The 27,490-nt window shown below is 44.3% G+C and overlaps 1 protein-coding gene across 1 annotated transcript in view; it reads right to left on the reverse strand.

Annotated features, from left to right (window-relative positions):
• The window catches only part of LOC119124509 (palmitoyltransferase ZDHHC5-like), a 147,438-nt gene that overhangs the window by 24,325 nt on the left and 95,623 nt on the right, over window positions 1–27,490 (reverse strand). The window contains exons 9-10 of the mRNA XM_037254565.1: window positions 26,323–26,428; window positions 1,300–1,409 (exon numbers count right to left, since the gene is read on the reverse strand). Of these exons, the coding sequence (XP_037110460.1) occupies window positions 1,300–1,409; window positions 26,323–26,428 (216 nt within the window). The remainder of the gene's footprint in view (window positions 1–1,299; window positions 1,410–26,322; window positions 26,429–27,490) is intronic.

The following is a 27,490-nucleotide window of genomic DNA, read 5'->3' on the forward strand; positions in this document are numbered from 1 at the left end:
TTAAAGCAAGATAACATTGTTGCCCATCAGTATTGCCACACGCACGCACCCCCAAACACATACATAGTCAAGACATGCACACACGAACATCTCCATTTCCGGTATTGTGAGACTCTTAGAGGTTGAATCCAATAAAAGGCAGCACAGGGGAAGTGGAACTTTGAAAGACCTTGGAACACTGAGAGCTTCATTTTCCATTCTTGCACAAGAAGAAAATCTGGCTCTGGTTGTGTTCTTGGTTTCCTGGCTCTTTCTGGTGCTTGTCTTATTATAACTTAAAGGGACGGTAAAGCAAGTCAACATCGGTAATTGTGATAGGACTGTATTAAAAATGATGTCAGTACTGCAATTCCCCTTGAAAAAAAATCTGAAGAGATTTAATGGTATTTTGGAACAGTGGCGGTGGACTTACTGACAGTCACTCTTTGGGCGAAGTGTCCTTGATTTGACACATCAACCTGATTACAACACGGAAGGAAGCAATCACTTTCTCCATGGGAAATCAGGCTCACTTAAAATATCCCAAAACAGCTATCAATTGGCACCATAATTTACACTCCTAGCGAGACGTCTTACGACTCTTTAGCTGAGTGTGGCCGATAAAAGAACCCCCTTTTCGGATAGGTGGCAGAGGTGGTACCCCATACATAGACTTTAGGGAAAATGTAAGTCTAATGAACTAAATTGAATTGAATTTCAATTGAATATACAATGACATATGAACAATGCATCTTACTTAGTTTAATCTAAGTCTAAGATATAAGTGGGGTGGGGGGGTACAGATTCTTAACAGCAGCCCCGTTACAATAAGTCCTCCCTCCCATTTTAAAACGATGAGCCCTGGACATCAACGGACCTTTTCTGTGTATGTCTGTGTCAGCTATGAACAGGTTTCACCCTTCCCAAGCAAAATAACAGGGGGGTACAAATTCTACCAGGACCCTTTTTAGAATTAGTCCACCCCTGCCATCTCAAAACGGTAAGCCCTATGCATCAACTGACCTTCTGTTTCTTCCTGGAAGTGTTTTCAGGTAGTTTGGCAAATATGAACAGGTTACCCACCGACTGAGCAAAGTTAGAGGCGGGTATGGATTCTAACAGAGCCCTGTTAGAATGTCAACCAGTTAGAATAAGTCCCCTCCCTCCCATTGTAAAATGATGAGCCCTAGCCATCGACCGACTTTTTGTGTCTTTTTGGGGGCGTTTTCAGCTCTTGTGGCAAATATGAACAGGTTTCCCTACTTCCCAAGCAGAGTAACAGGGGGTGCAAATTCCAACAGGAGTGTATGTGTCCATTACCTGGCTTGCATAAGCATTGGTAAGTGGAATGTGGTTCTTTCCAGGACTGCAAGAAGGTCTGTATTTATACATGGTTGGAGTAGGAGGTGTTTTGTTAAGTAGATCGTAATCTGCAGAGACATTGAAGAAAAACACTGGTTGTTAAAAATTACAATGGAGTAAAGAAAAATCAAAATGTTTTAGATAAAAATTTTATTTTTTTAGTATTAGGACAACAGGTCAGATTTGCTTTAACGAGGGAGATGGTATTCATATCATCCTCAGGGGCATAGCCAAAAATCTTTTAGTGGATTGTCCAGTGTGACACAACACCTCATTAGGGGCGGCCAAGGATAGCTGTGCTTGTTTCTTCATCATAGTAACTATCTACAGGCAGTGTTTAATCAAATACAATTCACACATATCCAGAGTAATACCTAACATACTCATAACCAAGCAAGAATAAATCTAAGAAAAAAAAAGCAACATTTTGCTGAACTTGTGATGTGATTTAGGGAGTTTTGAGTTTTTCAGTGTCTTTTCGAGTCTTGATTGTTCTTGAAGGATTTGCGGTTGTCATTTTTGGGCTTTTCTTTTTGGGTAGATATGGAGCCGCAGCCTGCGAGCACACCGGGCACTAGTCAACACAAAACGGTTCCAGCCCTGATTGATCACAGCCCATTATCTTCCATGCTGGCCTCATGTTGTTGTTGTTTTCTTGTTGTTTCTTGTTCTTGTTGTTGTTTTCTTTTTAAATCCAGACATCTCTTGAAGAAGCATGATTTTCATTTCTTTGGTCTCTATTGTCAGCCTTTAGCTTTTTCATCAAGGCCGGAAGTCCTTCGTCACCAAGGAAGCCAGACCCTATTTTTTTCAGCTTTCGGAACACTTGTAGCACTGTGAGGTTAAAAGAGAGCCATCCAAGAAAGATGAAAGCCACATCTTCTGACACCAAGACACAAGACACGCCATTTGCGCCACCTGTCCATTGTGTAGCCCGCTAGGGAGGTACCATGGGAGCATGGCAGCTCGCCAGTTCCTGTGTGTCATATGGAGATAGTCTGATGGATTGCGTTGCAGGTCCAGCCTAGGAGATCCATTGTTGTTTTTTAAGCTGAGCTAGTGTCTATTCTGCGCTCACAGACCAGATTTTAGTGTGCTCACAGGGCTGTGACTCTATCTCCCATATGTGTTCTTCTATCAATAGCACGGCGCCTGCCAGTGAGTGTAGACATAATACAAACAGATTACAGTAACAATACCTCACAGTACATTTCATCTTAATGACGTTTCATGTTGACACTTGTATTGTTGTAGCAATGAACTCTGTTTTTTGAGGGGCTTCAGATTTGCAGACGTCTTGATTACTTCGTTTGTTATTCCAGTATTCAACACCTGCCACTGAATGCCACTGTGGCTTTGTAGTGTGCTGTTTATCAGTATATGCTCAAACATCAACATCCCTCTGTTAATTTTTTATTCATTTGTTTTGAATGTTGAAGTTCAAGGTCTCCCTCCATGGTCTGTTATCATGTGAATTAAACTCCAAAGTTTCTTAGTGTACTGCTTTTTTTTCTCTCTTTCTGCTCTTAAAAGACCATTGACTATTATCGGGTCTTAGCTTCTAGGTCAGGGGTGTCAAACTCATTTCCCATTGTGGGCCACATACGGCCTCGGTAGATGTCAAGTTGGCCAGACCATTAAAATTATACCATACTCTGCTATAAATAACCAAAATATCACGTCTTTCCTTTTTCTTTGGGTGTGAAGAAGCACAAGAACATTAGGAAAATGTTGAAATTTAATGAACATTCCTTTTACAAAACATTAAAAGCATACATTAACATAACATAAAACATTAACAGTACTGCACTCTAAGATTAAACGAGATTTATAAAGAAAGGATTTTTTAAATCATATACACATGTGCATATAACATTCAAATTTAATACCTGCCTACACCTTACAAACTAAGGAGAGTGCTATTAAATGTGTAAAGAAGAAAGTATTCACATGTCCTGTAAATGTGGTAAACTTCATACTTGAACCACACATACACATACAATATATACTGATCATTCATGGAGTTGCATGAACAGTAGAATTCCACCATACGTTTTTGTAGTAAAGTTGCTGACTAACATTGAATTGCACATTTTTTCATGGATGGATGGTAAGGATTCATCTTCACAGAGCTGTATTTTTTCAATGCAAATGGTATCTAAGGCAGCATTTTAAAGGCGTTAGTCTGGACTTGTTTTTGTTCCTGATACTTGACATCTTTTGGCCTACAAGTGCATCAATACCAAGTGCCATGTCCTGACTAGGTTACACTTTCAGAATGTCATTTAAGTGCTTGTTTGTGAGCCTTGAACACATTTTTGTTTATTGATATTCATTACTGAGAAAATTTGTTCACAAAGGTAGGTTGTCCCAAACTTGTACAAAATAGCAGCCAGGGCTGTTAATTTGGGGTACCCTGGTAGTAGATACTGATAAAATTTGTCCAGACCTACGGAGGCAAATTTGCCATTCAAATCTGCATCACATTGCAAAGCAATTATTTCTAGCTGGATTTCGATCAGAAGCCTTAACTGTGAAAGGTGAGCGAAAAACTGAAAATTCTGTCTCAAGCTAACCAAATACTTGAAAACGTTTCTCAAACTCCCACATTAATCCTGCAATCTTGTCTTTGTACCGTTTCATGTCCGCATCAGGTCTGGTCACACACACATTTCTCAGACAGGGGAAATGAGCAGGGTCGCCAATTGCCAGTTGTGTCTCCCAAAAAGTCAGCTTCAACTAAAACGCATGTATGTTGTCAGAAAATTGCGTGACAAATATTTTGCGGCCTCGAAACATATAGTTCACATTGTTCAATTGTTCAGTAATATCCACCAAAAATGCAAGGTCCTGTAGCCAGTCCTGAGATTGTAATTCCAACACCGGTTTTCTTTTTTCTTCATGAACTGTCCAATTTCCTCTCGTAGATCAAAGAAGTGCCTAAGCACAACGCCTCTGCTTAACCATCTCACTTCAGTGTGGTATGACAGGCTGTGGGTAATGTCGCTGTCACTGAGAAATTTGTCAGACTGACCTCTGGATCGGATGAAATTAACAGTGTGAACAACCACCTCCATGACGTGGTCCATTATCAAGGACTTGCAACACAATGCCTCCTGGTCAGGGCCAGACTGGGAGATTTTTTCAGGCCAGGAGTTATGCCCACACGTGCATGTTCACACCCACACTTAAATGCACGGGCACAAGCAAAACGCATTTGTGCGCACACACATGCACACACAATAGTACCGTATTGGCCCGAATATAAGACGACCCTGATTGTAAGACGACCCCCTTTTTTTCAAGACTCAAGTTTGAAAAAAAGACTTTTTGAACACCAAATTTAATTTTTATACAGAAAATATTTACAGTACATCTGAAAAAAAAGATTATAACAATATATTCGAGAGAAAAAGCCGAATTGGGTTCTAAATTTTGACCGGGGGGCCGAACCAGGAACAGATGGATGTAGTGTTTGTGTGAAGTAATATAAACGACATGTAAATTGCATAATAGGTTTTGGCCTTTAGTAGGTAGTAAAGCATGGATATTCAGAAAAGCTTTTTCAAGTCAAGTCAAGGAGAGGGAGCGAAAACACAGACTCCAGCCGAATCAGCTACTACAGGTTAATTAAAGGCCATATCATAGAAATGTGTCTTTAAATGTGTCTTAAGTGTTTCTACTGACGTAGCAGTTCTAATATCCATTGGTAGGGCATTCCAAAGGTCTGGAGCCCGAATAGAAAATGCTCTAGACCAGGGGTCACCAACCTTTCTTAAACCGAGAGCTACTTCCTGGGTACTGATTAAGGCAAAGGGCTACCAGTTTGACACACACTTCTGAAATAGCCAATTTGCTCAATTTGGCTTTCACTATGTGTTATTATTGTCATTTGCAGTTCACATGTAAGTGTGATTTTAACAAGAATAGCAAAAATACAGTCAAACCTAGGTTTTTGACCACAATCCGTTCCAGAAGGCTGCTCGAGAAGTGAATCGTTCGAATAACGAATCTATTTTTCCCATTACAAATAATGGAAAACATTTTAATCCGTTTCAAGACAAAAATCCCCGCCTTTTTTAAGCATTTTTTCATTTACGCATATTTGTCCGATCGCGCAACTGCAGCGCACCGCCGAACGCGCAACCGTAGTGCGTCGCCCACCGCGCAACTTCCCCGCGCTGGTCGCATTATTGTGACAGAGCCGTCACTGAAATTTAGAAAATATTTTTAAAGTCCTGATGTACTTTCCAAAATTTAAGTGGACCTAAGTGTGCAGGAGCTTAATATTGTCCGATCGCGCAACTGCAGCGCACCGCCGAACGCGCAACAGTAGTGTGTCGCCGACCGCGCAACTGCACCGCGCTGGTCGCATTATTGTGACAGAGCCGTCGCTAAAATTTAGAATATATTTTTAAAGTCCTGATATACTTTCCAAAATTTAAGTGGACCTCAGTGCGCAGGGAGCTTAATTTGGTCCGATCGCGCAACCGTAGCGCGCCGGGCGCTCACTGTCGCATTGCTTTAAGAGCGTCTTTTTGTTTTAGGATGGCTTTACCGCTCCCGCTTGCTTTCTTTGGAGGCATGATTAGGGGTTAATACAATCCTCAAAGTAACGAAAATACAATAACAACGGAGTCAGTCGGCAGCCGGGCCGCGCGGTCGGGTTTTCTCGGGTCCTCCCGGCTCATCTCGCTAGGTTCGACCTCCGAATTTTGTTCGACAACCGAAGCAAAAATATCTCGCATTTTTTGTTCGAATTCCGATTTGTTCAAGAACCAGGACGTTCGAAAACCGAGGTTTGACTGTAAAATAAATAGATGCTGCTCACTGACAAGTGCCGCTATTTGAGCAAATTTTATAAAAGTCCTGCGGGCGACTCATACGGTCCTCACGGGCGACCTGGTGCCCACGGGCACCGTGTTGGTGACCCTGCAGACATTTTTTGGGCCCTCGGGGTCACTAAAAGACTAGCGTTTTGCGAACGGAGGTTACGAGATGGAACGTAAGGAACAACTAGGTCGACAAGATATGAAGGCACTAAGCCAGTGGTTCTTAACCGGGGGTTAACCCAGGGGTGCGAGGATGCTTCCTAGGGCGTGCGAGGATACCCTGGGGGAAATTTACAATTTTTTGGGGATAATGGTGGGGTAACCGAAAAAAGTGAAAAATTCTGGAAATCAAGAAGGCATTGTGTTAATTGGCATTAGGGATAATGCTAATTAAGCCTTGTAGTTGTAAAGTAAACCAATTATTATTATAATAATTATTTAGGGTTAGGTGTGCGAGAACTGGTTGGTGAAATGACTGGGGTGCGAACAAGGAAAAAGGTTAAGAACCACTGCGCTAAGCCATTCGATGATTTATTGGTTAATAGAAGAACCTTGACATCTTAATTTTTGAGAACAAATGCATTTATAAACAGCATTAAAAAAACATTTCACCAAAAAACTACTATCAGTGATTCTCATTTAATACGACACTGTTATTATGAATTAGAAAATGCAATTTAAGGAGAAATTGCGTGTGAAGGCGAAGACTTTAAATACTGCCGAATGATGTTGAAACGAATTGAATTCCTTGAGATATGTGTGTGTGTGTGTTTCTGAATGTGATTTAAATGTGCTGAATGTTGTGGAATAGGTAGGCAAAAAAAACAGTTGAAAGTTGGAATGGGTTGAATCGGTTGAAAACTTTAGAAATTAGAGTAGAAAAACGAAATTTTGGAGAATTTGGTTGAATTTCAAATTTGAAAGTTTTGAATTTTTGCTAAGTGGGAAGTTGTGGAATAGGTAGGCAAAAGATGAACAGTTGAAAGTTGGAATGGGTTGAATCGGTTGAAAAATGTAGAAATAAGAGTAGGAAAACGAAATTTTGGAGAATTTGGTTGAATTTCAAATTTGGAATTTTGGAATTTTTGGTAAGTGGGAAGTTGTGGAATAGGTGGGCAAAAGATGAACAGTTGAAAGTTGGAATGGGTTGAATCGGTTGAAAAATGTAGAAATTAGAGTAGAAAAATGAAATTTTGGAGAATTTGGTTGAATTTCAAATTTGGAATTTTTGGTAAGTGGGAAGTTGTGGAATAGGTAGGCAAAAGATGAACAGTTGAAAGTTGGAATGGGTTGAATCGGTTGTAAAATGTAGAAATTAGAGTAGAAAAACGAGATTTTGGAGAATTTGGTTGAATTTCAAATTTGAAAATTTTGAATTTTTGGTTAGTGGGAAGTTGTGTTATAGGTAGGCAAAAGATGAACAGTTGAAAGGATGGAATGGGTTGAATCGGTTGAAAACTAGAAATTAGAGGTGAAAAACGAAATTATGTGAAATTTTGCGGAAATTTTAAACGTGAAAACGTGAAAATTTTGAATTTGGCAATTTTGGGAATGTCGAGAATCTTTCCGAATGTGTTTCGAATGTGCTGAATGATGTGAATTTCAAACTGGAACGACGTAAATGTGAAATGTTGAATGTCCCATTAAGAATGAATGGGGAAATATTTGTCGTAAATTAGCGAATTTTGCGAAAACTGAATATTTTTGGAATGAGAAAAATGCAAGCACTCATCTCGTGAATATTTGGAATACGTCAAAAGTGGAATGGAGTGAATCGGTTGAATTATGTGGAAGGAGTAGCAGGACAAAAAAGTGAGGAGAATAAAATAGAACTAGAAAATGCAATTTCTGGAGAAATTGCGTGTGAAGGCGAAGACCATGAATGGGAATTTTAGAAAAATTTGCGGCAAAACTTTTTTAAATTTGTAACAAAACAAAAACTACAGGTTCAAGAGGTTGACTTTGGAGCTCAAAAGTTGAAACGGGTTGAATCTGACAAAAATTGTAAAAGTTAGAGCAAATGTTATATTTAGGTCACTTCTGGTTTCATTTAACGCGGGCCTGATCGAACCTCCTTGCGGGACGATTCCGGCCCGCGGGCCGTATATCTTACACCTCTGTGTTAGGTCATGCTGACCTTCTAAAACATACAGGCTGCTAATAATTTTTAAAGCTCAGGATATATGCACGCACAATTATTAGTACATGCTTACACATGTAAAATATATAAATACATATATCTGCCAACAGATGCTCATCCATCCATCCATCTGTCCTCTCTCTACCGCTTATCGTGTGAGGTTGCGGGGGCAGCAGCTTCAGGAGGGACGCCCACACTACCCTCTCCCCGGCCAGTTCGTCCAGCTCATCCCGAGGGATCCCAAGGCGTTCCCAGGCCAGCTGAGAGACATAGTCTCTCCAGCGCGTCCTGGGTCGTCCACTGGGTCTACTACCGGTGCGACATGCCCGGAACACCTCCCCAGGAGGCATCCTGATGAGATGCCCGAGCCACCTCATCTGGCTCCTCTCAACGTGGAGGAGTAGCGACTCTACTCCGAGTCTCTCCTGGATGACCGAGCTTTTCACCCTATCTCTAAGGGAGAGCCCGGACACCATGTGGAGGAAACTCATTTCGGCCGCTTGTATCCGGGATCTCGTTCTTTCGGTCACGACCCATAGCTCATGACCATAGGTGAGGGTTGGAGATGTTAATCGACCGGTAAATTGAGAGCTTTGCCTTTTGGCTCAGCTCTCTCTTCACCACGACGGACCGGTACAGAGTCCGCATTACTGCCGACGCTGCACAGATCCGCCTGTTGATGTCGCGCTCCATCCTCCCCTCACTCATGAACAAGACCCCAAGATACTTGAACTCCTCCACTTGGGGCAGGATCTCATCCCCGATCTGGAGAGGGCATTCCACCCTTTTCCGACCGAGGACCATGGACTCGGATTTGGAGGTGCTGACCCTCATCCCGACCGCTTCACACTCGGCTGTGAACCGCTCCAGTGAGAGCTGGAGATCACGGCCTGAAGAAGCCAACAGCACCGCGTCGTCTGCAAAAAGCAGAGACGCGATGCTGAGGTCCCCAAACCGGACCCCCTCAACGCCTCGGCTGCGCCTAGAAATTCTGTCCATAAAAATTAGACAGAATCGATGACAAAGGGCAGCCTTGGCGGAGTCCAACCCTCACTGGGAACGAATCCGACTTACTGCCAGAAATGCGGACCAAACTCTGGCATCAGCGATACAGGGACCGAACCGCCCTTATCAGTTGGCCCGGCACCCCGTACTCCCGAAGCACTCTCCACAGAACCTCCCAAGGGACACGGTCGAACGCCTTCTCCAAGTCCACAAAACACCACGGCCAGGGCGAAAGCCACACTGCTCCTCCTGAATCCGAGGTTCGACCTCCCGACGGACCCTCCTCTCCAGCACCCCTGAAAAGACCTGAACAGGGAGGCTGAGGAGTGTGATTCCCCTGTAATTGGAACACACCCTCCGGTACCCCTTCTTAAAGAGGGAAACCACCACCCCAGTCTGCCAATCCAGAGGCACTGTCCCCGATGTCCACGCAATGTTGTAGAGGCGTGTCAGCCATGAGAGCCCCACAACATCCAGAGCCTTTAAGAACTCCAGGCGAATCTCATCCATCCCCGGGGCCCTGCCACCGAGGAGTTGTTTAACTACCTCAGTGACTTCTACCCCAAAGATTGGAGAGTCCGCCTCAGAGTCTCGAGGCCCTGCTTCCACAATGGAAGGCGTGTAGGTGGAATTGAGGAGGTTTTCGAAGTATTCACCCCACCGACTCACGACGTCCCGAGTCGAGGTCAGCAAGCACGCCATCCCCACTGTAAACAGTGTTGACGTTGCACTGCTTCCCCCTCCTGAGACGCCGGATGGTGGACCAGAATTTTCTCGAAGCCGTCCGGAAGTCATTCTCCATGGCCTCGCCAAACTCCTCCCACGCCTCAGCAACCGCCGAAGCCGCGTTCCGCTTGGCCATCCGGTACCTGTCAGCTGCCTCCGGAGTCCCGCAGGCCAAAACGGCCCGATAGGACTCCTTCTTCAGCGTGACGGCATCCCTTACCGCCGATGTCCACCAGCGGGTTCGGGGATTGCCGCCACGACAGGCACCAACGACCTTATGGCCACAGCTCCGGTCGGCCGCCTCAACAATGGAGGCGCGGAACATGGTCCACTCGGACTCAATATCCCCCTTCCCCCGGAACGTGGGAAAAGCTCTGCCGGAGGTGGGAGTTGAAGCTCTTCCTGACAGGGGATTCTGCCAGACGTTCCCAGCAGACCCTCACAGGGCGTTTGGGTCTTCCAAGTCGGACCGGCATCTTCCCCCATCATCGGAGCCAACCCACCACCAGGTGGTGATCAGTTGACAGCTCCGCCCCTCTCTTCGCCCGAGTGTCCAAAACATGCGGCCGCAAATTCCAATGACACAACTACAAAGTCGATCATCGAACTGCGGCCTAGGGTGTCCTGGTGCCAAGTGCACACATGGACACCCTTATGTTTGAACATGGTGTTTGATTGATTGATTGATTGATTGATTGATTGATTGATTGATTGATTGATTGATTGATTGATTGATATCTTTCTTTCGAACATCCAAAACAAAAAAGAAAAAAACCCAACAAATAACACTCTAAAGTGCCACATATAAGTCCATACAACAAACAAACAAAAAATAAACCAACAAACAGAAATAAATAAATTAATTAATTAATAATAATAATACCGTAATTTTCCATGTATAAAGTCAAAGTCAAAGTCTGCTTTATCGTCAACCTCTTCACATGCCAAGACACACAAAGAAATCGAAATTACGTTTCCACTATCCCACGGTGACAAGACATAGTACACGACATACATACAAGCAAACAACACAAAATAAAAACAAGAAGGCACAAACAATGAATAATAAGAGTGATGAATAAATAACAAATAAACAAATAACACAATAAATAAATAAATAAGAGGAGCACAACGGAGCAAGTGTGCATACAACAGACAGCAGAATATAGTGCAAAAGTAGAGGACGCTACGCAGAAGGGGGGAGAGAGTTCAGGATCCTAACAGCCTGGAGTACGAAGCTGTTGGTGAGTCTGGTGGTGCGGGAGCGCAGGCTCCTGTACCTCTTCCCAGAGGGTAGAAGATCAAACAAAGAGTGAGCGGGGTGACTCACATCACTCACAATCGTGGTCGCCTTGCGGGTGAGATGGGAGGTGTAAACGTCCTTCAAGGAGGGGAGTGAAGCACCAATAATCTTACCAGCCGTGTTCACTATGCGCTGGAGGGCCTTCATGTTGTAGTCTGTGCAGCTACCACCCCAAACAGCAATACAGCTGGAGAGGACGCTCTCAATGGTGCCACGGTAAAATGTAGTCATGATGCACACGCTCGCCTGAGTTTCCGCAGGAAGTACAGGCGGCGCTGGGCCTTCTTCGCCAGTGATGCGGTGTTGGTGGACCAGGAGAGATCCTCACTGATGTGCACCCCCAGGAACCTGGTGCTGCTCACTCTCTCCACCACAGCACCGTCGATGGTCAGCGGCAGGTGTCGGGTGTGACCCTTCCGGAAGTCAACAACAATCTCCTTGGTCTTGTTGACGTTCAGCAGGAGGTTGTTGTCCTTGCACCACGTGGTCAGAAGGTCAACCTCCAACCTGTATTGAGTCTCGTCGCCCTTGGTGATGGGACCCACCAGAGTCGTGTCGTCAGCAAATTTCACCATGCGGTTGGCGCTGTAGGTTGCAGCGCAGTCATGCGTCAGCAGGGTGAAGAGCAGCGGACTGAGCACGCAGCCTTGGGGGGCCCCCGTGCTCAGCGTGATGCTGGCGGAGATCTTGTCGCCAACACGTACCACCTGAGGTCTCTGACTGAGGAAGTTTAGTAGCCAGTTGCAGAGGTAGGTACTGAGGCCCAGCTTGGCGAGTTTGCAGATGAGTCGTTGTGGCACAATGGTGTTGAAGGCAGAACTGAAGTCCACAAACAGCAATCTCACATACGAGTCCCTACTCTCCAGGTGGGTGAGGGCCGAGTGGAGGGCCGAGCAGATGGCATCCTCAGAGGACCGTTTGGCTCGGTACGCAAACTGGAAGGGGTCTATGGTGGGGGGTAGAATGGATCTGATGTGCTCCATGACAAGCCGCTCAAAGCACTTCATGATGATGGGCGTCAGTGCCACGGGGCGGTAGTCATTGAAGCAGGACGGGGCAGGTTTCTTCGGCACAGGTATGATGGTGGCAGCCTTGAAACACGAAGGGACGACGGCTTGCTGCAGGGAAATGTTGAAGATGTCCGTGAAGACAGCCGTCAGCTCCCCAGCGCAGTCCTTCAGCGCTCGACCCGGGATGTTGTCAGGGCCCGCCGCCTTACGAGTGTTGATAGCGGCAAGCGCCCTCCTCACGCTATCAGCAGAGAGGCACAGGGGCTGTTCTTGTGGAGGAGGAGGGGCCTTCAGCGGGCAAGTGCAGTTCTGAGCGTCAAAGCGAGCAAAGAAGCGATTGAGATCGTTGAGCAGACGGATGTCGCCCTCACAGCTCTGCGGCGCGGGCTTGTAGTCCGTGATGGTCTGAATGCCCTGCCAAAGGCTCCGTGCGTCCTTGCTGTCGTTGAAGTGGGCGGTAATCCTGCAAGAGAACGCCCTTTTCGCCTCCTTGATGCCCCGGGACAGGTCGGCCCTCGCTGTCCTAATGCGCCCCTATGTATAATACGCACCCTAAAAATGGCATGTTGATGCTGGAAAAAGCCTGTACCCATGTATAATACGCACCCAAATTTTGACTCCTACTTAAGTCCGTAAACGTAAAATTATTTCAGAAAAAATATCATCTTTGGGAACAACCGGATGTTATTCTGCCGGTCAGTATCACTGCGCATGCGCTATCAAACTCGATAGCGAAGAAATATGTGAGACTCTCAACGGGATCACCAATATTTGAGTGATGTTCCAGTTATTTATTATCTTTCTGTGTGTTCACAATTGTCATGGTGATTTTTCTGGTGGTTTCTTAACTAGTCTGGATGTATTTTTTTTGTTGCCGTTGATTTCTCCGACTGCCCAGAAAGGCACCACCGCGATCAGTTAGGTTAAAATGAAAAGAGAGGAAAGTGACGTGCGGATGCGCGATTGACAACAAACAAGAAGAAAGGTGATTTCAAGTTTTATTTCGAGGGAGATTTTCTTTAAAAAAACAAAACAAAAAAAAAACATTGTACCCATGTATAATGCGCACCCCAGATTTTAGGACAATAAATTAGTTAGATTTTGCGCATTATACATGGGTAAGACGGTAATACAGAAGTAAATAAATCAATAAAGAATGCTCGAAAAGGAGTAGGAGGAAGCATAGATTTTTAGATTCCTACCCCTTTCTCACGTTATGCATTAAACCAATGATTCAACATATACTGTAATTCTACAACAGAACACAAGTAGACTCACTATCACACTTATTTTTCTGTTTCATTTTTACTTGTGTGTAGCCCTTTGGCACTTTTAGCCTTTGTACCCACTAAACAATATATTTTTGTACATTCTTTTAAACTGGTGGATATTTGGACTTTGCTTGAGTTCCTCAGATTGTTCCATACTTTGACCCCGGTTATAGTTATACAGAAACTTTATAAGGTTGTTCTTATGTTTAAGATTTTGAAGTTGTGATTCCCCCTTAAATTATAACCTCCCTCCCGATTCCTAAATAAGTTTTGGATATTTTCTGGTAGTTGTTTTGCTTTTGCCCTATACATGATGATTGCTGTTTGATAAGATACTATGTCAGTGAATTTCAGTAGTTTGGATTGTATGAAAAGTGGATTTGTGTGTTCCAAGTAGTTGACATTATGAATAGTCCTTATTGCTCTTTTCTGCAGAATGATAAATGGCTGTAGTGAAGTTTTATAAGTATTCCCCCCAAACCTCAGCACAGTAATGCAAATAGGGCAAGACAAGAGAACAATAAAGTGTACGAAGTGAATGATAATCCAGTAATTATTTTTCTTTTGTCAAACGCGCACTTTTTATTAAAGTGCCACCGGCTTCCCGGTAACGGGTTCAATAAGCCGGGGTGAAGAGACTCGTCCGTAGCTAACCACCCGAGTTAAATTAATTCTACCAGAATCAATCTAATTTCTATATGACGCCAATCCCTCTCAAGTCATCCGACGCGCGAGCCGAGTAACTCAATTCGAGGCGAGTCGTCGAAATGACCGCGCCATAATGATGGCTCCCTTCGGTTGTTTGATGCTTGTGTTATGTTACGGATATTTTTAGATGTCTTTGTTAAGACCTCAAGGATTCGTTAATTTACTAGAGCGCCCTCGCCCTAGCTGAGCTCAAGATAACTACTTCGAACCAGATCTGACAATTCCTGATGTTAAGGATTAAAGCTGTCTTCACTTTAAAAAGAATTGAACGGATTTAAAGAATGACTATGATAGGGAAATAAAGACATTTTAAAGTTGTAATTACCGCATATAAAACCATGCTCAACATAGTTAATACGAAATAATCGAGACCGAATTAAGGCTTAAGAAGAGATTTAATGAATAAGCAAGAAAAAGAATTACAAGTCGAGAAAACAAAAAAACAAGACTCACCCACTCAGAACAAAAGAGCAGACTAAAGGTCTAAAATCCTATTTGGTTGAACAAGTCGAGTGATCGGCTCTCCTTTGTTCCAAAATCCGAATTCTGTTTAAAAAAAAGGAAAGGTCTGGCCGTGAGGAGCATAGCCAAAAAAGTAAAATTGGCGTCTTCCCCTTTCTGCCCGGAGCGGCTGTCTCCTCTGCATTCCTCGAAGCTTAAAATTTGACAAAGTCCAATTCGAAGACTCTGGAAATTCATTTTAGTAGATTTTGGTTCAATCTCAAAAAGAATGAAAAATCCATCTTCGTTCTTTTACTCCGGGCAGCGTCACAACCATCGCCCTGACCAGGAAGAAGCGCGCCCGCTCTGTGTCCGGGCAACATATTTATAGGCTTCTGGCATTACCTCATCGTAATATGTAGGTGCACCACTGGTTGTCTTGGCAACCTTGCTTCAAGCGCCTGACCGCAGTTCGTCACCGGATGCAGATGTTTCCTGTTTTGCTCGTTCTTTCTTTTACTATTAGCCCTTAATGTCTCCTCTCAACTTAATACATTCAGGTATGGATGGAACACCAATGTTAAATACAGGTTGGACAAAACATTGCAACATGAATCACATATATCTTGTCTAATAAAGATCAATCGCAACACATAATAGTACTTAACACAATAATGGGTTCCTCCAACTTAAACACATATAGAATAGAATAGAATAGATCTTTATTTGTCATTGTCACATGTACAACGAAATTTAAAAAGTGCCAATCGATCCGCGCATGCGATAAAAAATAAATAGAATAAATAGAATAAAAAGATAAAAAAAACAAGCTAAAAACCCACAGAAGAACATACACAGACATAATCATTTACGTTTAGCTGCATTCAATGTGACTACCGCTGTAGGGTAAAAACTGTTGGCGAATCTGCTAGTCCTCGACCTAATTAATCTGTAGCGTCTGCCTGATGGCAACAGTTCGAAAAGGGAGTGGCCAGGGTGGGAAGTGTCCTTCAGAATGTTCTGTGTTTTTTTGAGACAGCGGGTTCTGTGTAGGTCTTCCAGTGTGGGGAGAGGGCAGCCAATGATCTTCTGTGCTGTGTTGATGACCCCTTGGAGCTTTTTCCTCTGAGCAGCAGTGCAGCTGGAGTACCAAACACATATACAGTACGTTAAAGTGCTTTCTATGGAGCAGCGATAGAAGGACACCAGCAGTCTCTGTGTAATGCTGTGCCTCCTCAGCACCCTTAAAAAGCAGAGTCTCTGCTGGGCCTTTTTAAGCAGCTCAGAGGTGTTCACGCCCCAGGTGAAGTCCTCCTCGATGTGGACTCCCAGGTAGCGGAAGGAGGACACCCTCTTCACACAGACCCCGTCGATGATAAGTGGTGGAATGTCCGTTTTATTTTTCCTCCTAAAATCAATGACCAGTTCTTGGGTTTTAGCCGTGTTTAGGAGCAGATTGTTCTCTCCGCACTACTCCGATAGCTGGACCACTTCGTCCCTGTAGGCAGACTCATCCCCCTTTGAGATGAGCCCCACCACGGTTGTGTCATCCGCAAATTTCACGATGGTGTTGCTGCGGTGGGCGGGGGTGCATGCATGTGTGTAGAGCGTGTAAAGCAGTGGGCTCAGTACGCAGCCCTGTGGGGAGCCGGTACCAAGACTGAGAGGTGTGGATGTATGACGGCCCACTTTCACCCTCTGGCTGCGACCCGTCAGGAAGCCCTTAATCCACCTGCAAGTATTATGTCTGTGGGGGAGGATGGTGTTAAAAGCAGAGCTAAAGTCCACGAAGAGCATCCGCACATAGCTCCCTGGCTGCTCCAGGTGGGACAGTGCATCGTGGAGGGCTGTAGCTACTGCGTCCTCTGTGGATCTATTTGCCCTGTAGGCAAACTGGTGGGGGTCAAAACCTCTGAACAGGAGTGCTGTGATGTGACCCCGTACCAGCTTTTCAAAGCACTTCATGACCACCGGGGTGAGTGCGACTGGCCGGTAGTCATTGAGGCTGGTGATGTGGCGTTTCTTGGGCAGGGGGACTATAGTGGAGGATTTTAAACAGGATGGGACGGTGGACTCGGTAAGGGACTGGTTGAAAATCTTTGTGAAGACTCCAGCCAGCTGATCTGCGCAGTCCTTCAGGACACGCCCAGTGACGCCGTCAGGACCCGCAGCCTTCCTCGAGTTGATGGTCCGCAGCGTGCGCCTCACTTCGTGCTCCTTCACTGTGAGGGTGAAGCTGCTGCGGTCTGTGGGATGTGATGTGGCCGCTTCAGGTGGCTCGGACTCGAACCAGGCAAAGAAGGTATTGAGGACCTCTGCCAGTGAGGCGTCCCCTTCAGCAACTCCGATGGTGGTTCTGTAGTTGGTGAGATGCTGGACTCCCTGCCACACCTGCTTGCTGTTGTTGCTGTCCAGGTGATCCTCAATCCTCTTCTTGTAGGCAAGCTGGGCCTCTTTGATGCCTCTCCTCAGGTTGGCTCTGGCTGTGCTGTAGAGAGCCCCGTCCTCAGACCTGAGGGACAGGGCGGTGTCCCTCTCCTCCAGCAGCCGAAGGACCTCCCGGGTCATCCAGGGCTTCTGGTTGGGGTATATCCGTATAGGTTTGTCCACTGTGACAGTGTCTGTGCAGTGCTTGATATAACACAGAACACTGTCTGTGAACACGTTCAAGTCCCGGTGTTCGAAGATGTCCCAGTTAGTCCTGTCGAAGCAGTCCTGCAACTGCTGAGAGGCGTCATCAGGCCAGGTTTTAACAGTTTTAGTGATGATAGGAGCTGATTTCCTGATGGTGGTATATGCCGGGATTAATAGCAGTGACATATGGTCAGACTGGCCCAGGTGAGGTAGCTGTTTTGCCCTGTAGCCTAGCTTGATGTTGGAGTAGACCTTGTCCAGAGTGTTTACTCCTCTAGTGGCACATTTAACTAGGGAGTGCTGCTTTCAAATCTACATGATTAAAGTCCCCTGCCATGATGTGGACTGCGTCAGGATATCTGCTCAGCTGGCTGCTAATACTGCCATGTAATAGTCCAATAGCTAGCTTAGCATTAGCCTCCGGAGGTATGTAAACAACAGTCGTCATGACTACGGTAAATTCACGAGGGAGGTAAAAGGGCCTGCATTTAATAGTCACGTACTCCAGGTCCGGGCAGCAGTGACTGTCTACAGTCACCATATTAGTACACCAGTTGTTATTGACGTACATACAGAGCCCCCCCCCCCCCTTGCTCTTGCCGGAGTTCTCAGTCCTGTCATGACGCTGTGTGGTGTATCCTGCTAGCTCGATAGCAGAGTCCGGTATGAGTGGATGAAGCCAGGTTTCGGTGATCAGTACCATGCAGCAGTCCTTCACGGTCTGGTTCGCAGACATCTGTAGCCTTAGTTCATCCATTTTGTTAGCAAGAGACCTGGCGTTGGTCAGAAACAGGCTAGGGAGCGGTGGTTTGAACGGCTGCTTCCGTAGCCTGGTTAGCGCGCCGGCCCTGCAGCCTCGTTTTTGCCTCCTCTCTCTGCGCTGCCTTCGCTTCCTCCCAGCGGGGATGGTGATCCAAGGGGAGCCGGGGCGCCTGATGATATCCTCCGGTATGTTTTTCGAGCGGTGAAACTCCGCTGCGACACTCAACTCGCAGCAAACACCTATCCTGAGGAGCTCCTGCCGGTTGTAGGTGGTGTATGATCGACATACAGTGGGTACAAACACTAACAAAAAACATATATATTGATATTGCTCAAGCTGTTACATCTTAAAATTATGGCATAGCAAACTCTTATTCCAAAATTGTGCGTTGCTACGTGTTTGAACAGGTCGTGTCCTCCCAATTGCTAACAATTTAATTTATTAGATTTGTTAATTTCCATCAGGTCACCCCTATGTCAAGCTTTAACACCATCTCCTGGTGAAATTTTGAACTACTACATGTTTTGGGATAGCCAATGTGCCTGGGCCAAATTCAATATCTAATTTTACACCATCTCGTACCACCATGCCACTTGACACTTTGTATATGACTGCCATACTTCTTGAAATTTTAGACTTTACGTTTTTGATGTGTGGCTTCCAACTCAGCCTGTCATCTATTATAACCCCAAGAAATTTGTTTTCCTGCACCCTTTCAATTTCAGTCCCATCTATTTCTATTCGTATCTTTATGTTCGCTTTGCCAAATACCATAAACTTGGTCTTACTTACATTTAATGATAATTTGTTCCAGTCGAACCACATTTTAATTTTTTTCATTTCCTCATTCAACACTGATTCCACTTGTTGGATGTTATCACCTGAACAAAAGATATTTGTGCCATTGTGAATGGCAAACAACATACGACTCCTCCCCCACCGTCTGTTGTCTTCCGGGTTAGAGCACGCTGGCGTCAAACTTGTTGACTGCCGCTTCTGTCCCGGACCGTGTCCGTTACTTGTTTTTCGTTTTCCTGTTTTCAGTGCACCCGTCTCTTCTTTTATTTTTCTCGTGTTGTCCTCCGTCCACTTCGCATTCCCGCAGCTCCGCTCTCACCTATCTGTTTCCTCTCCCTCGGACTACCAGCTACGTTAGCCAGCTAGCCAACAGCCAACTGGCCAAAACCACCACCGGACCCTCCTGCCTCCCGACTCTGAGCCTGTGGCCGCCGCCTGCTGTGGACTCTACGGCAGCTCTGGCCTGGCTCTCTGGCCTTCCGTCCGGCGTTCTCGGGCGACGGGCTCCACTCCCTGCGGGCTCCACTCCCTGCGGGCTCGCCAACCGTGGCTCTGCTGTGTGCCGCCGTGGTGCGTTGGGGCCTGCCGTTCGAGCGGGTGCAGTCGAGGTCGACCGGCATCACCATCTGGTCCATCTGGCCCAACATCTGGACCGGCACTTCCCCGATGGCTCACCCATCTCCTCTTTTTGGACTACCAACCCCCCGTCACCCCCACCTCCCGTACTGCCAACTTCAACAACCTCCGCTCCCGCCCCTCCTGCTCCTCCATCCATCTCCTTTGCACTGCTGACCGATGTCCTGTTATTAACTATATCCTATTGTCTAAACCCCCCCATACGTACCCCCCCCTTTTTTTGTTATCTGTAAAGCGTCTTTGGGTTATTGAAAAGCGCTATATAAATTGAATGAATTATTATTATTATCTGCAAAATTGATGAGTTTTAGTTCTTTAGAGACTTTGCACGTCATTTATATACAAAATAAATAATTTAGGGCCTAAAACTGACCCTTGTGGAACACCACAAGCTATGTCCAAATATCCAGAGCAGTGATTACCCAACTTTACATACTGTTGCCGTTCTCGCAGATAATCCTTTATCCAGTCTAATACTAATCCCCTTATCCCATATTTTTCTAATTTATTGAATAGTATATTATGATTAATTGTGTCAAAAGCTTTTTTGAGGTCAATGAAAACTCCTACTGCATGTCATTTGTTGTCTATTCCATCTGTGATTTCCTCGATTGATTCCATTAATGCCTGTGCTGTTGATCTGTTTACTCTAAAACCATATTGGTTCTCTGCAAATAATTTATGTTTTTCCAAATATCCATCCATTTTACTGTTAAAAAGCTTTTCCAATATTTTTGAGAGTTGTGGCAATATTGAGATAGGTCTGTAGTTTGTAAAGTTGTGTTTGCTCCCAGTTTTATAAAGAGGAATGACCTTAGCAATTTTCATCTTCTTTGGGAATGTACCAGTTAAAAATGACAAGTTACAGATGTACACAAGTGGCTTTGAAATCCCCTCAATGATTTGCTTAACTAACATCATATCAATCCCATTGCAGTCGGTAGATGTTTTATTTTTGCATTGTTTTACAATGTTAATGATTTCATTTTCATCAACTGCCTTCAAAAACATTGAGTGAGGATTCCTTTCTCTTAATTTATCTCTGTTGCCTACATCTGGCGCTGGAATCGGTATGTTTTTTGCTATTTGAGGCCCAACATTTACAAAGAACTGATTAAAACTGTTTGCCACTTCTTCCATATTATAATTTTCAGTATCATTTATAACAAAATATTTAGGTAATTTGTGTTGTTCGGTACCTTCTCTAATAATGTGGTTTAGGATAGTCCAATTTCTGGTCCATGTACTCTGTATTTTTTTTCATTCTTCTCAAGTGACGTGCTTTCTTTGCAATATCCGCATTGGTCTTTGTCAAATGTTCATTTATGTAGATGTCTGTACCTTTGAGCAACTTACCCTGCTTTAGAAGTGCAACTTTGTGCTTCTTGTTGACAAATTTCAGAATGACTGCTGGCTTGTCATTACTGTTTCTTCTGGGCAGTGGATGACATCCTTTAGTTTGCAGAAACTCAGCTACCTGTTGCTCGGCTGAGCTTGCATGTTGCTCACAGCCATCGTTACTTGCCGTCACTGCCCTTGCATAAGATATAGGTTTAATTGCTATTCCCGTGATGACAATGTCATTTATTCTTGTATATTGCTCAATGTCCGCTACCCGACTTTCAAGGTAGGCAAGCCGCTTGTCCTTCTCAGCATTGAGCATACAGAGCGGAGCGTCTTTACCTCTTCCACCAGTGCCAAGATGTTTTTCTGCTGCATCCTTACAGCAGAAACTTCTTCCGAAAGGAAGTCAAGTAACCTTTTTATGTCCTCGACCTCCTCCGTGGACATGGTTAGGTTTTTTTTCGGCCCCATATTGCTCACGTTGGTCGCAGCTATCTCTTTGACAGCTCAATCAGCTGTTCCCCGGTAAATCAGCTGTTAGCAGTCTGCTAACAAACTCGCGGGTTCACCATAGTTCATGTTAGAAAATCCGTGTCGAGCACAGAAGTCCAATAATAGAACACCGCTCGGGTTCAGATCGGGGGGCCGTTCCTCCCAATCACGCCCTTCCAGGTCTCACTGTCATTGCCCACGTGAGCATTGAAGTCACCCAGTAGGCGCCATCTCTTTAGGGAACATAGATTACTTTTTGAGCCATTCATGACAGTCCACTTTAGAGCAGGCCGGGACATGGGTGGCCACCTGTCAGGTTGCGTTTGGAGTCTGTTAAGTTGAAGTTAACTAGCGCTAGGCTAAACTCGCATCATGCAAATAGCTCTTTGTGTAGACTAGAGTGTCACAGTTTGAATAATGCTACAACATACACTCACACACTTTCTACTGAGGTTGTAAACAAATCTAGTTCCTCCTCCCTTACTGGTCTCACTGATAGTATAGTGCTCATTTCTAATAACAGTACGTGTGTACCAAATATTACCTATCAAATTTCTACGGTCGTCTCCTCCTGCCGTGTTAATAATCATTTCAAATGTAATGCCAGGCCCAGAAAATGCAATCTCACTCTTATATCATCTAAAAATCCTCAGATGGGTACGAACTCTGATCAACCTATTAGACTCAAACTCGGTTTTACGAAAATTAGATCACTACCCACAAAAGCGCTACTAGTTAATGACCTCATTAGAGACCATACTCTTAACATGATTGGTCTTTGCAAGACCTGGATAAAACCTAAAATATTGCTGCCATTTGATGAGGCCTCGCCTCCAAACTTTGTGAGCTTGCATGTTGTGTGTCTTCGTAAAAAGGGTCGGCGGGATGTAGCCCTTATCACTGATTCTGATCTCAGACTTAGCCCTCGCCTCAATAACGCATTAAAACTTTTGAAGTTCTTGCTGTCCGATCCACAGCCTTGCTGTCGTTTTATCTCGCTGTTACCATCCACCCAGCACTTACTCTGGCTTCCTGGATGAATGTTCAGAATTCGTGGCTGACTTGGTGACCCATGCAAATAATACAGTAGTTGTGGTAGATTTTAATATTCATATGAATTTACCATCAGAGCAACTTACTGTGGCATTTCAGACAATAATTGTTATGTTTGGTTTCACGCAGGCAATGCAGGGAGCAACGCATAAAAATGGAAATACTTTAGATTTGGTATTATCCCTACTGTTATGTTTTTGGTTCTCTGTCAACAACAGGAACGTAAGAAGTTCCTGTAATTTTAACTTCGCAACTGCGACTGCGCTCACTGAGTTACTGCCTCTGGCAACTGCCGCATTTCCCTCTTATATTGGCTCAATTGATAATCTCACAAATTACTTTAATGTCGCTCTGTTAAACACCCTCGATTCAATAGCGCATTTACGTCTTAAAACTCATCCTAGGAGGCCTACTCTGTGGTTCATGGATGAAACTCATACACATAAACAATCATGCAGGAAGCTGGAGCACAAATGGCGTGTAACTAAACTTGAGGTCTTCCGTCAGGCATGGTGTGACAGCCTGCTGAAATACAAACAAGTGCTTGTTTTAGCAAAAACTACCGTAATTTTCGGACTATAAGTCGATCTGGAGTACAAGTCGCATCAGCCATAAAATGCCCAAAAAAGTGAAAAAAAACATATATAAGTCGCTCCGGAGTATAAGTCGCATTTTGGGGGGCAATTTATTCGACAAAATCCAACACCAAGAACAGTCATGAACGAGCAACAACAGGCTAAACCAGTGGTGGGCAAACTTTTTGACTTGCGGGCCGAATTGGGTTTTAAATTTTGACTGGGGGGCCGATCCAGGAGTAGATGGATGTAGTGTTTGTGTGAAGTAATATAAATGACATGTAAAGGTCATTGCATAAAAGGTTTTGGCCTTTAGTAGGTAGTAAAGCATGGATATTTGGGAAAAAAAAACCTTTTGAAAACAAATGTATTTATTAATAGCATTAAAAAAAATATTTCACTAAAAACTATTATCAATGATTCTCATTAATTATGACACTGTTATTATGAATCACTTCAGCGGCTACAGGTCAAATTTATGAAAGATGTTTATAATTATGAGGCGAAATCACATAAAACGGCAAACATTCTGACTAAATACATCATCTTGAAGAATGAGTGAAAGAATACATCTAAATAAAGTAACAAAGAAATCAAAACGGCAACACGGTGACGGATATCTGAAAATCAGAGCAGAGCTTTAACTCACAAACACCTGGTGACAGAGGTGAGGAAACGGGAAACATTCCCTAAAGTTGGCCTGAAAACCTTTAAAAGTTAACATTTGTCGCAAACAGGTGGTGCTTTGTTGATGTTCACGTGGCTGAACGTCTGCTCACACACTTCGGTCGAGCCAAATTGTCCACTCTTTTTTAAACACACACTTTTAAACACACCTTTCTTTTCCTTGGGCCACTCATTTTAATGGAAGGATTCCAGGGGAACGTTTGTGGGTGGCTTTCGCGTAAAACTGTATCTGAAAGCTCAGCGCGCCAACTACGAGAATGCTGACGTCACAGCCCACACTCGAAATTCGGCACTGATAGAAATGGAGCGCGGAGTGCGCCAGGTCGGTACTACCGAGTACGTACACGCGACTTGTAAGTGTGCACCGAGCTTTCTGACACTGCTTCCGGGAGTAAATGCGCGGGCGGGCGTTTCCCCATCTACTGGGGAAACCCAGTCATTGCAGGGAAAATGACATAAAAGATTTGTAATAATACAATTTATTCAGGTTTGGCGGGCCGGATTAAACGGCCCAGTGGGCCGGATGTAGCCTGCGGGCCGTAGTTTGCCCATGTCTGGGCTAAACGATAGGTATGGTAACGTGACATAAACACAAACGAAGAGCTGAGAACGGCCCTCACGTAACATTCAGAATTATTTAAAAAAAACTATTACATAAATAACACGTTTATAAAACCATCTGTGTCACTCCAATTCATTAAATCCATCGATCGTCCTTTGTCAACAATGGGTGCGCGCAGCTGACGGCGCTTGCACTTCAAAATATTCCACAGGCCCATATAACGATATATAAATTAGAAATCAAATAACTGTTATATAAGCAATAATATTATCAAACCATCTGTGCACTCTAAATCATTAAATCCATCGATCAAACTCCTCGTCCTTTGTCAACAACGCCGCGTGTGAGCCCTGATGTCAGTCTCGTCGTTATTCCACAGATCTAGTATATAACTATATTGTAGCCTTAACAAAGTACAAGGAAAGACGTGGGTTTGGTAAACGGCTCTTTATTTAACAAAACAAACTTCCAGGCGTGTGGCGGCGTGGACTTCCAGCCACGGAGGTGGAAGAGAGATCCATAGAATAGGACCGGGCGTGCGTAAAAGCCATGACCGAGCCCCATCCACCGTCCCTGGAAAGCCACCCGGCCGAGCGCCGGCCCTCGACTTCCATCCACGGAGGTGAAAGAGAGCTCCGTAGAGTAGGACCGGGCGTGGGTAAAAGCCATAATAGTTTTTCAAACCTTCTGTGTCACTCCAAATCCTTAAATCCTTCAACCTCTTCGTCCGCCGTGTCACTTAGAAACAAAGCCGCTAATGATGCCGGTAGTACGTGGGGCCCTTCGTCATCTTCATCATCCCGTGATCAATCTTTGTCCTTTATGTAAACAACCGCCGCGCCACGCCGCGTCGCGCTGCTGACGTCACTTGAAATTCAAATTACAGTAATCCCTTGCTACATCGCGGTTCGTTTATCGCGGTTTCACATTTTTGAAAAAAAAACACATATAAATCGCTCCTTATTATAAGTCGCCCCCCCACCCAAACTATGAAAAAAACCGCGATTTATAGTCCGAAAATTACGGTAATTATTTCTCTCGAATTATCAGTCTCAATAAAACCAATCCTAAACAGTTATTCGATACAGTGGCAAAGCTAACACAACAGCAGCCAACCTCCGATAGCTCCCCCCACGTAGCTGACTATTTTAGGGCATTTTTCGCTTGAAAGGTTTTTGGGATGTTGATGTTTTCGCTCAAAAGATTCAATCCATTAGGGATGAGATCATGGTGACAAACACCCAGTTGAGACCTGGGATTACCCAAGTTAATTTAAATAAGGCTGACTGGCCCTCCTGTGAGTTTTTCCTTGCTTATTACGCCAATATACATGATTATTAAAATCCCCAACAATAAGGACACAATCATATTTGGACATGATATTGGCCAGAAAATCAGAAAACTGACTTTTCTTGTTGTGTTTGAGGTCAATAGACCACTACACACAGCACAGCCTGAGAGCAATAAAGTCCAAACAAGCTCAGTTAAAAACTGGCGCAAAAAAAATGGTAGTTAGCTAATTGCAATTATAGTGACTCTTAAAAACAGGGGCAATTCCTCCACCTCACCCCGACGTCCACGGGGAATCAAAATATATGCAGTTCAGAGGCAAAGGTTCAGTAAAAGCACTGGAATCACCAACATTCACCTAGGTCTCGGTTATGCAAATCAAGTCCAGTCCTCAGGATGAGAAAAAAATCCCACAGGATAAATGGTTTGTTTGCCAGTGACCTTTGAGTTCGTGGTGAATGAGGCAAAAGCTTGCGCAACCAAGAAAATAGTACAAAAAGAGCACCGACGAGGAGCCCCACTGACTGGAATCTTGGCGAGCATAAGCATACACACAGCTGGCGTGCATGTGCAGCATACTACGCTCCCTTCCTGTCACCACAGGATTTGTGCACAGTACTAATTTATACACACACACACACACAAACACACACACACACATCTCTAAAAAGACTAATATTGAACTACTTCAAAGTGACGATTTGTTATTACCTTCTGTGCTCCCTGTTGTGATTCCATGGTAGCGGAGTTCCGGTTTTGAAGGAGGCAGTTCAGCATCACATAATTGGCTCTCTTGCATATCCAGACTTGATTTGGACTGAAATGATTAAACACAACACAGTTAGAATGACGACGTTTACATTTAATTAATGTTTGGGTTAAGGTCAAAATTCAGGTTTCTGAAACAATCACAATAACCCGTTTTCATACTTCAATGGACAGAGCTACATTTAAATATCCCGACTGAAACTGCAACTCACATCGACGTCATGGCACAAATAGACGCCATTGTTCTCGAGAAGTTTACTACTATTACAAGAGATGCTCCTACCTTACTGAGAAACGACCCGATCTACAGAGTAGACGTTTCACTCTAATTCAAATCTATAGCTTTAACACTTTACACTAAGAACTTTAAACTAATAAACTACCTCTGAATAAACACACATCTTAATAACTTTTAATTGTATCATCAAATTGTGAAATATGAACTTGTCTTCAATGAAGACATGACAACCGGGACAAAAGTAAACAGGAGCTTGCTTGGAGAACTGTGAGCGAGGAACTTGGGATGTTTTTTTTTGCGTTCGTTTCAGCTGTTGAACTGTGCTAAAACTTTACCATTGTTTACATGACAGTATTACAACAATGGCAGATTTAGATTCATTTATTAATGACCACACAACAAGTTGGTGGAATTTGTTTTCGCATGTGCGTACCTGGGAGTTTGAATGAGTCAGTGATGATGATGTGCTAAGTGGAGATGGAAATGGGGGGTTTGTGAGTGGGTGAGCGTGAAAAGTCGACTATGAGTTCCTGTATTTCTTATGTGTTGAGCTGTAGGTAGTTGTCAAGTGACTGCTTGGGTGACCTGTTCACGGTAATGTTGTTCATTATTGTTGGTGAGTCCAATTATTGTAGTATCGTCTGCATATTTGATTTGATGATAGAGACTGAGCTGTGGGTGGATATGAGGGTGTTTGTGTAGATGGAGAAGAGCCATGGGGAAAGAACACAACCCTGAGAGGCACCTATGCTGAGGGTCAGAGGTTGGGAATGGAGGCTACCCATCCTGACTCTCTGTGTACTTTGTGACAAAGTTATGGATCCGGTGGGAGAGAGTGGTGCATGAGTTTATTGAAGAGATTGACTGGGTTGA

This window comes from Syngnathus acus, chromosome 1, assembly GCF_901709675.1.
Source record: "Syngnathus acus chromosome 1, fSynAcu1.2, whole genome shotgun sequence".
NCBI lineage: Eukaryota > Metazoa > Chordata > Actinopteri > Syngnathiformes > Syngnathidae > Syngnathus > Syngnathus acus.